Source organism: Lepisma saccharinum, chromosome 7, assembly GCF_977018435.1.
Source record: "Lepisma saccharinum chromosome 7, izLepSacc3.1, whole genome shotgun sequence".
Taxonomy (NCBI): Eukaryota; Metazoa; Arthropoda; class Insecta; order Zygentoma; family Lepismatidae; genus Lepisma; species Lepisma saccharinum.
Genome location: NC_139235.1, coordinates 80,277,116 through 80,290,441, shown reverse-complemented (window position 1 = coordinate 80,290,441; position 13,326 = coordinate 80,277,116). Strand labels below are relative to the sequence as shown.

Below are 13,326 nucleotides of genomic sequence, written 5' to 3'. Positions count from 1 at the left end.
TGTCCAGATATTATTAGAATAATTAAATCAAGAAGACGTAGGTGGGCAGGCCATGTGGCACGAATGGGAGAGGAAAGAGGAGTTGACAGGATTCTTGTTGGGAAACCTGATGGTAAGAGACCTGTAGGAAGGCCAAGACGAAGATGGAGGGACAACGTTGAGATGGACCTAAAGGAAATCGGTAGGGATGGAAAAGAGTATATAGATCTTGCTCAAGATAGGGAAAGATGGAAGGCCTGTGTTGCTGCAGCCATGAACCTTCGGGTTTAAGAAGGCTAGAGAGTTAGTTAGTTAGTTAATATTCTGCAAAGGCTGCATTTTGAACTTCTGGGAGAACCTGTCAACCGAGTAAAGTATTGAGATTGAGAAAATAATCCAGGGAGGGGCCCAACAACCCTTAAAGGATCCCCCCAAATTTCCTCAACACCCCTCGTAAATTTTATTTTTTCACAAAGGTCCAAATTTATGGTCGTTTTGGCTCTAATTTCTTCTTACACGCATTATGTTAAACGATGGTGTTTTGTAGCCCTCTTGCACACTAAAGTGATTATGTTGCTAGCTTCGAAACACAAACAGAGCTTTGTTCCAAGTGTTTATCGTTTCGTTACACCAAAGGACGTATTTTTGGGGGTCCAGTGGAATGAGAAGTAATGAAATAATAAAATAGCTGAAATGAAATATTGAAAATATACTTGTTCTTTAATGCAGGGTCATTTTTTCCCGCCGAAACTAATTGGAAGGCAAGGATTATATTGGGATCATACGGGTTTGAATGACTACCAAAGAAGATTTTTGCAAGATCTATTACAACTTATAATAATATGCATAAAATATTACCAGGAACTTTCCTTCTCGTCAACTGAATGTAACATCCTTCTTTGATATTCAAAAAATATTCAATTTTTTCTTTTTCAACTTAATTTACTTGCCAGGGCAGTTGTTTTTACAAATTTTGCCGACCTAGATAATGAATACGTGCTGTTATATCACTATCCTAATACCGTCTTTTTATCTATTTATGTAATAAAAATATAATATTAATTAAGTTCAAGTTTAAAATTTTCCATCATCACTACTGCTCCAGGAATCTACATGAACACTTTGCAAGCCGTGTGGCGTCCACCTATGCACGTACAGGATGTGAAGATAAGGCTCCAAACATTCCCGATCTAGGCCATAGCGGAGATAGTGTGACCAGTAGAAAGTGGATTTTGACCTATTCGCCGTTTTTTTTATTCCTATGTATTACAACGTAGGCTTTAATGTTGTAAAAACCTTTTTGCACAATCTTGCCTTCTTTGGTATTTTTATTTTTTTCAAAATTCTGCTTTATTTCACTACTTTGACACTCGCAAGTACACTATAAAATGCAATCTATTATTTTGTGATTGTCCCTTCAACGATTTCTTAATAGGCGTCGCCAGAAATTTTGTAGCCATTGTTCAAACCCGAATATTAGAAATAACATCAACATTAATAATAATAATAATTATAATCATAATTATAATTGTACAATAATTACTATATTATAAGTTAATACAAATAAACCAATTTTATTCCAAATTAATTATTATTATTATTATTATTATTATTATTATTATTATTATTATACCCGTGGGACCTTTTCTACTCAATCCACCACACTGGTTTTCATAATTCACAAACAGTTAGTGTCCAAGTACATAGTTAATCTATTATCTTTGTTATCAAGTTTAACACACCTCGTTCAAGAAAGTTCTTTAGAAGTTAGAGTGGAATTTTAGTAATAAAGTTTATGTTGCATGACTTCTCACGTAAAACTCTAATTTTTGGAATGTTGAAATATGGAACCATTTATTCTTTGGTTCAAATGGTGTCTCGTTCTCGGTATAGGCGTGCCTAGACTTTTTTTTTTCGAAGGGGCAAAACAACACTATTCTAGGGAGGGCTAGAAATAGATACTTTGAAATTGTGAAAATGTTATGTGTTGAATTATTTGAAAAGGAGATAATATCTATTTTGCTTTCCAGTGTATGAAAAGCGAAATGAACCAAATTAAATTTTTCAGTATTCGTTTTCCAGTGGGTACGTGTGTCCCATCCCCCCCCTCCCAAATGGATACGCCCAAGGTTTTCTGTATCGTCTCGAAGGTTCGCCTCGTTCTGTTCTGGACACGATTCGCAGAAATTTTGATTGCTGGCCATGCTCTTGTAGTTCACCAATCCAACTGCTGCGGCAGCACTGGGCAAGTTCATTCTGTGCGTCCTGACATCTATGAGCAAGACACGGAACTACGTCTGTCGCTTCATGGCCCGCTACGGTTCCTTGCAGCACATAACAGCAAGAGGAAGCGCACTTACAATATACCGCCAGTACAATACCGGAAGTTCCTACTTTCCCTTATTGATCACTGGCTGTCATTTCCGGTTCTTTTAAGTAAAACTTTTTTTTTTCAAATGGAATATTATCAATAGTGTCTTTCTCACCTCCCTGTTGCATATTGGCATTTATTATTTCAAAAAAGCAGAAAGCTTATTATTTTATTTTTAATAATACAGTATGTAACATTCTTATTCGTACACACGGAATTTCAAAGAAAATGCTTTAATATCTGGAACGAAATACACTCTTTTGAAATTGTTTCTTTACAATTTAATAACTAATATCATTAGGAACATAAAATCTTACCCAAATTCTGTATAACCAATGACAATAATAAATTAAATGAAACTGAAAGAGAAACATGCCATTTTTTGTACAACTTTTCTATTCGTACACTTAATAATATAAAAGAAAAAAGTGTATTCAGTTCAAATTGACTCACAGTTCTAATACTTTGATGCATATCCTTTGGCTTTAATTACTGCTTGACGCCTGTTCTTCATAGAATTAACCAGTTTCTGACATGTTTCAGAGCTTATTTTATTCCACTCGGCTTGCACAACAGTTTTCAACTCTTGTTTGGACTTGACGCCTGCTTTATGGACTCGCCTCTTCAAAATTGCCCATAAATGCTCGCTGGGATTTAAGTCTGGACTTTGAGCTGGTGTTTGTAGTAGTTTGGGCACATTTCATATTAGCCAATTCATGTTAACTCGCGCCTTATGCTTACTGTCATTGTCTTGTTGGAATCTGTAGATAGGCGGCATGTCCATTTTTTGGACACTCTGCTTTACATTGTTCTTCAATATCTTCAAATATGTGATATAATGCACCCTGGAACACATGATTCACTAATTATTTGTGCCTGACATATGCATCCATGATACCATCAATAAACTGGATGGTACCAACACCTTTGGACGACATACAGCCCCAATTCATTAATGACCCACCACCGTGTTTAACTTTTGGAACTGTATTAATGAGATCATTGTCTTTATTTGATTTTCTCCAGACCCTATTTATCCCATCTGACCCGTATATATTAATCTTGGACTCGTCTGACCATATGACACTATCCCAAAATTCCTGGTCCTTGTGGATGTGCTCTTTCGCGAATGAAAGTCTATTCCTGCGATTCACCATACTTACATACGGCCTTTTTTGTGGTATTCTGCCATGTTATCCATGCTTCCACAAGGCACGTCGGACAGTTTGATCGGACATCATCTTGCCAGCAACATTTTCTACTAACGGTCGTAACTGAGGAACACTTAGTCGGGGGTTTTCTCGCATTCTTTTTAAAATAAAGCGTTCATTACGTTTATTCAACCTTCTCTCTTTTGGTTTTCTCGGCACATTCTGTGCTGAACCATCCTCTCTAAATTTGTTTACTATGTATTGAACTGTGGAGTGTGATTTATTGACTGTTTGTCCAATTTTTCTTAACGAATAGCCTCTAAGGGCCAAATTATAATAACATCCTTCAGATCGGAACTAAATTCCTTCACCTTGCCCATTTCGAACACTCTGATAGATAGACGATAGGCCTACAACAATACTTACGCCAGCATTCCGCTTGACGGGGAGCGCGCCTGCATGTTCAAACTTGTTACGAAGTTGCAAACTGCACGAAATCACCCGAATAGCGGTGGCGCTGTATGCGAGGAAGATTGAAGCTCTTGCCTGTACGAATAACAATGTTGCATGAAACAGCGTGTTTTTCTCTTTTCACTCAAATTATATGCTCTTTTTATACATTTTGAACATACAATTTTATTGACATTTGTTGCTGAAACCTTCATTAACATTAATTTCCAGGTACATATGAAAATGATTATATTTACTAGTAGATATGACATTTTTTCATCGGAAATTCTATGTGTACGAATAACAATGTTACATACTGTATAACGAAGTTCAGAAAGAAAAATAAACGTAATATACGGGGATCAGGCGTTTTCAGGCGTAATTTGACATGGGAAAGCCCCCTCCAACAATTTTCGGGTTTATGAAAACTTACAAGTTAACTTTTGTTAACCTTCTGGCACCTGAGAACCAAAGTTATGAGCATTTTTTTTAATGATTTCGTGAATGTAACTGTTATTTAGTAAAATAGTTCTGGATATTATCTTTATGGCACAGAAAACTTTTTGATTCTTACCCCCGAAAGTTAAACCCCAAGTTCGACTCTTCCTCCTCAAAGTTACGTCCCAAATTACCCCCATGTACAATTTAGCTAATCCAAAGAATAAATGGTTCCGCAATTCCCAAAATTCAAAAATCTTGAGTTTTATGTGAGAGGTCAAAGAACATGACTAAAACTTTATGATTAAAATCTCTCCCTAACTTTTCAAATGTTTTGAACGAGGTGAGTAAAAGTTACAAAAATTGGAATAACCATGTTTTCAGTACACTAATTGTATGAAAGAAAAACATAATGAAAAACAATCGTGCTAAATATTAGGGGTGGAAGGGGTGAACTTCCACGTAGTACACCCTGGACTGCATTTTGCAGATGAACGAGGCTCTGGCGACTGGCCTTATGGCCAGTATAATTCTATGTGTTGTCTTGCGTCTTGTCGTTGTGTGTGCTGAGTGCCTCTTTACAGCCTCAGCTTTTAACCGAAGTCAGAATATTTTAATATTTTAGTTACGACACGACATTACAGTTATGTTTATTTTAGTTCTGTTAACCTTAGTCAGAATATTTTAGTCTTCCAACGTTACATTTTAGTTCAGGTAAGGGCCTGGACCCCGTATAAAGTGACGGGTGCAAAATAGCCTAAGTGCTGACGCACCCAAACTTTTAAATTCAAATTCAAAATTCGTGCTAGATATTCAGTCATGTGGTGGATCATGTAGAAGTGTCTTCCCAAAAACGTAATAATAATAATAATAAATGCATTTTATTACTTTATAATACAGAGAACTCTTTTTAATTCGAATTTTGGATAATTCGAACTTTTTTCGTGTCCCTTTGGAGTTCGAATTAAAGAGAGTCCACTATAGTTATTTTTATATTAAAACAATAAGAAGAGCCATTATAATATAACACATGGTGCAACAGCCCTTGAGGGCAAGGGCCTACCTACTGACTGTTGGTCTCACTCCCACCTGCCGAGATGGGAGACCATCCAACCAGTGATGGGGTGACGTGTGGTCAGCACGACGAACTCCCAGTCGTTGTAGGTTTCCTTGACCGGGTCACGCTACTCATTCGTATCGCCCATCTAATACACAGACCGAAATCTCAGGAGAAAAGTTGTTAAGCTTCCCCCAGGAGACTCGAACCTGCGCGTGTCCCAAAGCATGACGCATTAGATCTCACAGCAGTTGCGTAGCGGCCGCCCCCGCAGAGTAACAGAGATACTGTAATTTACGAGTCAGTGGACACCACAACCGTTTTATTTATTTATTTATTTTCATGTGAAAGGTGGTCGAGTGGGTTCCCAGTAACCTATCATAAGACAACGTGTGCGATAATAAGCAGGGGCATACATACTAGCTCAATCAAAGGGGTTCTGGTAACTTAACCTGTGGGCCCTCAGAAACTCCGTATTAATTTACTTGCTAGGAAGATCGCCTTAAATAGGGAAAATATCCCTCATCTCGCACATTTATAGATATACCGTTCGTCGGAATCTTTTAGAGTATAAATTGTCTGCAGTTATGAATCCAGTAGGAAGGTTCATTTAGTCGGACAGTCTGGTTTTTTGTTGCCAGTTGCCACATAAACAAGAAAACTTGGTAATTCATGAACTTTTACCACTAATATTAGTTCTGTGTGTGGTATTTAAAATGTAACTCCCCCCAATTATTTTCAAAGGCGGCTCAAGCTTTTTCATATACAAATCAGAACTGAGACAAATTTCCCACATAGTCCACACCTGTTGTGTTACAGATTATTTTAAATTTTTTAGCTATAGTGTGACATGGTAGTTCAACTTTTATTTTAAATTGTTAAGCACTTCAAAGGGGGGTAGCTAACTGATGTACGTCCGTTACCCTCTGACGTCATAGATGATATATATATATACACACGTAATATTTTCGATAATGTTTTTTTCACTAAGGAGACCACAATATTGTAGTTGCAGGGGAGCACTGCGCTACGCCACTTCCGCACAGTCACGTTTCGGAACAATAATAGTAGTGTTGCCCACGAGACGAGACTTTGGCCTGTCTCGTCTCGTGGAAATGCCATGAAATGCTGTCTCGTCTCGAAAATATTCGTTTGTCTCGGGACACATGATCAATCTCGTCTCGTCTCGAATTTTTAAAAGCCTGTCCCGTCTCGTCCCGTGGACAACACTAAATAATAGCCATTATTATCATTATTATTATAATTAATGAGGAACATATAGCCTAATTGAAGTTTGTAAAAAAGCTAAAAAGGTTTTAGGTTCTATATTTTTTAATTGGACTTCTTTTAATACCTACTATAACGGCTGGGGATACGTCGGGCTGACCCCCCGACTATTCCAATCCTGGTTGAAGATCTCCACGCTTAGAGGTGACGAAGGAAAGCGTGGGAGGGAGATCGGCAGTCGGTAGGTATGCCTAGGCCCTTCATGGGCTGTTGCGCAACGGATTATTATTATTATTATTTATAGTTTTGGTTCGTCCATTATTGGAATGTGGAAGTGAATTATGGAACATAGCAGCAAATAGTCACACCGAGAAAATTGAATCAATTCAGAAATTATTTATTAGGTTTATTTGTATGAAAATGAAGAAAAGTTACATGTCACTAAAATATATGGAGTGGTTGGAAATTTGTAATTTAACAACCTTGAGCTTAAGAAGGAAAGAGAAAATCAAAGTATTGATACAAAATAGTTTTGTTAAATAGGATTGATAGTGAATACTTTAGAAATGCAATGGTTTATAACGTTCCAAAATATAAAACAAGAAAAATGGTGGGGAATTTATAAAAATATTAATCGATGATTTCGATTATGACTTCCCTTAAAATATTATTTTTAGGCATAGCATGTGATTTTATGTAAAAACCATTATGAGTTAATCCTTTTATATTACTCTTTGTGACATAGTGCTGTATGAGGTTTTTGTAACTGTAACTATTATTGTTATTATTTCTACTCTTGAAGTTTTATCAGCGGCCTGACCCCCCTACAAATATTTCTGGCGACGCCTTTGTTCCGACAATAAGGGGGGAACCTCCGAATGTATCCTAACCTCCACCCGCATACATTCGAGGGTATGCGCATGTCCCAGTGCCTCTGTGAAAAACTGGGACGGCAGTTGCTCGTTTTGCGGTTTCCCCGTTATTGTTACGCTCCATTACTTTATTTGAAATTTGCATTTTACATAAATCTGGAAATAAAAAAATTGACAATTACAATAATATTTAATAACATAATAACATAACATAAATATAATTTTGTATAATTACTTTGGTATCAGTACAGTACAATGTTAATACATCTATACCTTTCATTTTTTACATGAACCTTCGCTGGAATATGTTTAAAATACGATATAAGTATTGTGTGTATGTATGCATTGTTTAACATATACAGGATTTCGGGATCCGAAATCTATAGTTTTGAGAGCTCACGCGCCCTGCATGTTACAATTTTCTTGTTACAAACAGTGCATAGGGAGCCAGAGAGCGACAGTAGATCAGCATGTGGTTTAAGACCATTGATTTGAGTTATATTAATTCAGTTGGATGGGTATGCTTCACCTCAGAGGCTAGGTGCTCCGCTGTCGGTCTCCAGCTCCCATATTTTGAAGATAGTTTGATGAGATTATGCGCGGTCAGTTCCCATTTGGAATTGTAGAATGTGTGCAGTATTGTGTGTGTGGAAGAAAGTTACCTGCTGTCTTGTATATCTGTTTGCTGAAATGAATACACTTCAGCAGAAAGCAGCATAGTAGATATGAATTATTGATTGATAAAATAGAGGTAGTACAATACAAAAGGTAACAATTATTTGAAATATAAATTAATTTAATTTTGAATGAGATTTATGGATTAGAATTTATAAATGCATTTTATGATATGTAGTTTAGAGAATAACCGACGTTTGAATGGTAGCTGGTGTGCCAGCTAGGTGTTGTGAGTTTGTTTTGAAGCCATTACTCTTTCCATTTAATCCTTATGTCTTACTCCTGGTAATCGGACGGGGCGATTTCTTCTCCGCTCTGCTGCCTCCCTTCGTCCAGTGGAAACCACATACGACAGTCACAGTTGTTGTATTGTAATGTCGAGTCGGTTACTATGCTTTACTAACTCTTCCCTCTCTCTCAACAGGCTTTTCCCACCATCGCGACAGGCCTACACCAAAGTGCTCCTGAGCGAACCACTCATGGACGAAGAGGAGGTCCTGTGCGCCAACTCCAAACTCCTGCACCCGGACTCGGAGTCCAGCGACGACCACGAAGAGGACTGGCTGGAGAAGGCGCTCCAGGAAGACAACAAGAAGAGGTACACAAAGTGACTGGAACTCAAAAACGGACGTCGTCATGGCAACGCGGTGGGGAAACCTAACTGAAAAAGTCTAGAGTGGTGGGAACCAGTGCCCTTGAGATTTCTGGCCCGGAAATCTTTGAAACTTGTGCGGGTTGGGAGTGAAATGTGTGCGTGCGTGTGTGAATAAATCTAGTGTCAATATTTTTATGCTGGCATGTTTTAAAAAGAGATGTTCAACAGTTACTCCGTAGCGACAATTTAGATGATTTTTAATAGGACGCTTTTTTTTTTGAAGATCTGAACATGTTTTTATAATTATTTCACGCCTTCCTGCATAGCGCAGTAGTGTTTTTATAAGCTTTTAAAATTCATTTCATCATTCTCATTTGAAAAGTAATATATGTTTATAGCACTTAATATAATTTATGTAAATGAAGGAATGTTAAGCATAGCTGAAATGTGCTAATTTTGTACTTATTTCTGCATAAATATGTTTTTAAAAGTTACCTTTGTCTATGCCGGTTATATTTTACATTAATTAGAACTTAGGTTTGTTTATTATTATTTTTAACTGCGAGCATTATCAAACACTTCATGTGCATTTGTATATGTAACGTTTGTACTTCGTTTTGCTGAGTGAAATACACATTCCCATATGATTTATCAAGTTAGATCTCATTTGTATTATGCAATAGAAGTAGATAGATTTTGAAACTCTGTTAATATTTGTTATGTGAACTTTCATTTACACATAAATAATATTCTCAACGTTTCGATGGCAAAGTCCGATTACTTTTGGAACATACCAGAGGGTCCAGCTAGCGAGTCTATGAACAGCGTAGCTCTTGAGCAAGAGGGTTAATGATTGGAGCTGGGTTGAGATGACGTCAGCGGCTAGCTTGTTGATTTGAGGCTGCGGGAGTTGCGACTCGCTTCCAAGGTGCAAATGCATAATAGCCAGATATGTTACGGAAGTAACCTCACTATATATCTACATCACTTTTAAGATATTGTTATTTTCATGCAATTAAAGGCCCAACAACATTCATCAACAGTACAACTTCTTGCAAGCAATTAAACAAAAATCATTAAAAGGTCATATTGTTTACGCAGTGCACTCGAAGGGAACATGAAAAAAGTTCGAGTTATAAAAAATCGAATTAACAAAACTTGTATCACGAAACACGATTTCAAGGGGAATAAACTCTTTCTCATCTTTTCTTCTTGCCTTACTTTCTAATTTCTTCTACTATTATACATGGATATTTCTTCTATTATTATAAATGGATAAAGAGACTACAGCTGTAACACAGACGATTGAAATGGATTTCAAACTGAAAACGTATCTTAGGGTAGCCTCAAATATATTTCACCAGAAAGTTAAGCGTTTAATAATTACAAAGTATTGAGTGAATATATTTCTGTGATATGTTCTGCTTCTTAAAATTTCTTAAGGTCGAGCTGCACCTATGACTTGAACCAACAAAGTTTTGATAGTCTAAATTCTGTAAAATTACACGTACTTAGGATTTCTTCTAGAACACCCACATGAATCTTCGCGTGGTTTGCAATTGCTGCTGTTCCAGATAGGCTCACAATTGCCACGAAACTATGACAGGTATCTAGACAACAGCGAAACCACACTAAGATTCACTTGAATGCTATATAATCATTTCTAGACATGTACAATTTTTCAGGTTTGAAATATCGTGACGGTTTTTTGAAAGAAATTTTCGAAAACAATTGGGATGGCGCTGGCCAAAGTCCAGCGTTGCCTTAATACCTATAGCTAAACTGAAATTTTGGAATATCTCTCTCCTAAGATAACTTAACTTAACTAAATGATAATTCGGTTGTTAAGGGTTGTTAAGTTATTATGGTAAGTAGAGGAAGAATGAAATTATAATATGAAATGTTATATCAAACGTTCTTACAGATATATGACACAAAAATAAAGAGATGACTTCGAATTACGAATACAACAGAAATGCCAATTCAAATTTAGGTGCAGAGAAATTATATGTGCGGATATGCACTGTATATGAATGTTGACATTGTTCAGTTACAACAAATATATTTATTTGGCTTTTTATTTAGAATGTTGATATATTTTGGTTCTGTTATTGAAATTTGAAGTTACGCAGAACAAGCATAAGAATGCAATGTCTCCTTAACCAATCTTATTCCAATCTCTGATACTTATTTATAGTATCAGTAGTATATAATGTGAAGTTATTTCGAACTGTACTTATATCTTTCCTAGCAATGAATAACTTACATTTAAAAATATAGACTTTTTCATAACTCTCAGGGAGGCAAGTGCCCCTCTGTTCCTCTTTTGGTGGCCCCTTTCATATTTCCTCATTTATTTGCACGGTTGGAAGAAGTTGCACCAAGGCAAAGGGACAGTGCATCCTTAGACATAGACACCTCACATTGCATTGATGTGTAACAGGTTGCATATCACTTCAGGAGCTTACAATTGACCCTGATTGCCAGTTCAATGATGTGGAAACTGATAGCGTTATTTTAATTTTGACAAACGCTTCTTCGGCGGCTAAGCAAGTTCAGTGTTCGATTCACAACCTGTAAAGGTTCTGGGATCGAGTTTCGGGCAGAGCATAGACGTTGCTTGCGTATCTTATTTCATCTGTTCATCATTCATCTTCATCTAACCTTAAAAGACAGAGAAGCAAGGTAATAGAATGAAAATGCAGTACAGTCACGGACACTTCTGCGTTGTGACAAACCAACTGACTAAATGGGATCATTACAACCCAGAATTGTCCGTGACTGTACAACAGTAAGTGGTCCTGTGTTAGAATCCCCGGTGGAAACACCAAAATATAACTGTGGGCATAATTGGAAAAAAGGCTTGAACGTAAGAAGTGGGGGCTCCAGTCACCCGTTTGCCAGGAAACAGCGACGATGGGACTCGATGCCCTGACCACGCGTCACCCAATCTAAAAGTCGCAGTACGCCTTGGTCCTCAAAGTGCGCATGCGCCATAAAGTTTATAATTATCATACAATGCACCCACGTTAAGCCAACAAAACCAAAGGTGGACAAATTGCTTCGGTGGATTGATAGGTGTTAAATAAGGAGTGAATAAAACTACAGGCTGTTTCAAAAGTCGCTCACCCCAAACTTTGGCCGCTTATATTTACACCGTTTTTTTTTACATTGAGATACTTTTCAGTGTTTAAAACTACAAATTTACTTCAAACAGGAAATGATATAAGTTAATAAATGGCGTAAACCAGCGTCACAATTTTTCATAATGCCACTTTTGGCTAGTATGTAAGAAATTAGGCCTATCGAAGTCGAAGACTCATAATTAGATGTCTGATGACTATGTTAATCTGCCATTTGCGATAAGTATGGGACATGTGCTGCATTTGATGGGTTTAAAACTGGCCATTATATGTATATAATCATCCTCCCAAAATAACTACTACACCCCTTAAAAAAACCTAGTAACTTCTTACGTTTCGATATCAATATATATGATTTACATATGGCTTCTAAAATAGTAATGTTTGATTTCTTTCTGGTGCTATTGGCATATATATGTAAATTTATTGTGAGTGTTAATATTAGTTATAAATTTTATGTAATATCGTTTAGTATTTCTTGAAGAAAAGAAACATTATATTCTTGTATGAGTGTATGAGTGAATTTTCGTGTAACAGGAGAGATTTACAATAAAAAAGGTTCTTAAATGATATGAGTACTTTATTTTATAATTTAATCATGTTTCTTTTTCTGCTTCGTATATTGATTGACTTGGTTTATTGTTTGGATAATCGCGAAGACGAGAATGAATGGTCGTAAGACGGACTTGATGAAAAGACAATCACAAACACATATGGGCAGCACAAGACACAAGGTCCACAAAGGATTATACCCTGAACCCAGGCGCCAGACCCTCGTTAGTCTGCAACATTAGGTTCAGAGTCCTTATGAGCAGAGTTTGCAAGTATTAGCATTGCATGGTTCCTATTCTGAGTCTTTCTCGCCTTCTTTATGCTAATCGCAACGAATTAATGAGGACTGGATGAAATTGGTGAACGGATGCACAACAAAAGTGAAATCGCCAAGGGTCCCGGGTTCGAATCCCGGTCGGGCTTGGTTGTTTGTGAATGTCCATTCATCACTTTCATCATTTCATCACTCATCTTCGCAAATTAGCCAAGAGGCACAAAAACGCGAAGTAAAATAAACTAAATCAAATCAAACAAAAGTGAAATGAACTTTTGCAAACATTGAAAGCAAAGGAAATTTTTATCAACAAATGACTAATGATTTTTCAAAGACAGAGAAAGACTATCTTTCAGCTTTAAATAGTTACAAAATTAGAAATCATTTTGAAGGAAGTGAGACCTTAAGGATTTTTAACTTTCTTAATTTTTCTGGGACACAATCCACTGCAGGCCACTGACTTCAGAAAATATTTATTGTTCATTGGAGTCAAGGCGTTATATTCCTCCTCCACGTGGCTGTAGACATGATCAGCACTTCTA

The 13,326-nt window shown here is 36.8% G+C and overlaps 1 protein-coding gene across 2 annotated transcripts in view; it reads left to right on the top strand.

Moving 5' to 3' along the window:
• Positions 1-10,641, top strand: part of LOC145989951 (protein yellow-like) — a 140,398-nt gene extending 129,757 nt beyond the window's left edge. Inside the window, exon 3 of one of the 2 annotated variants that reach the window (XM_083125488.1) lies at positions 8,645-10,641. In XM_083125488.1, the coding sequence (XP_082981614.1) occupies positions 8,645-8,831 (187 nt within the window). In that variant the 3' untranslated portion in view covers positions 8,832-10,641. The remainder of the gene's footprint in view (positions 1-8,644) is intronic. The other variant, XM_083125489.1, reaches the window with a different exon arrangement.
• Positions 10,642-13,326: the final 2,685 nt, after the last annotated feature.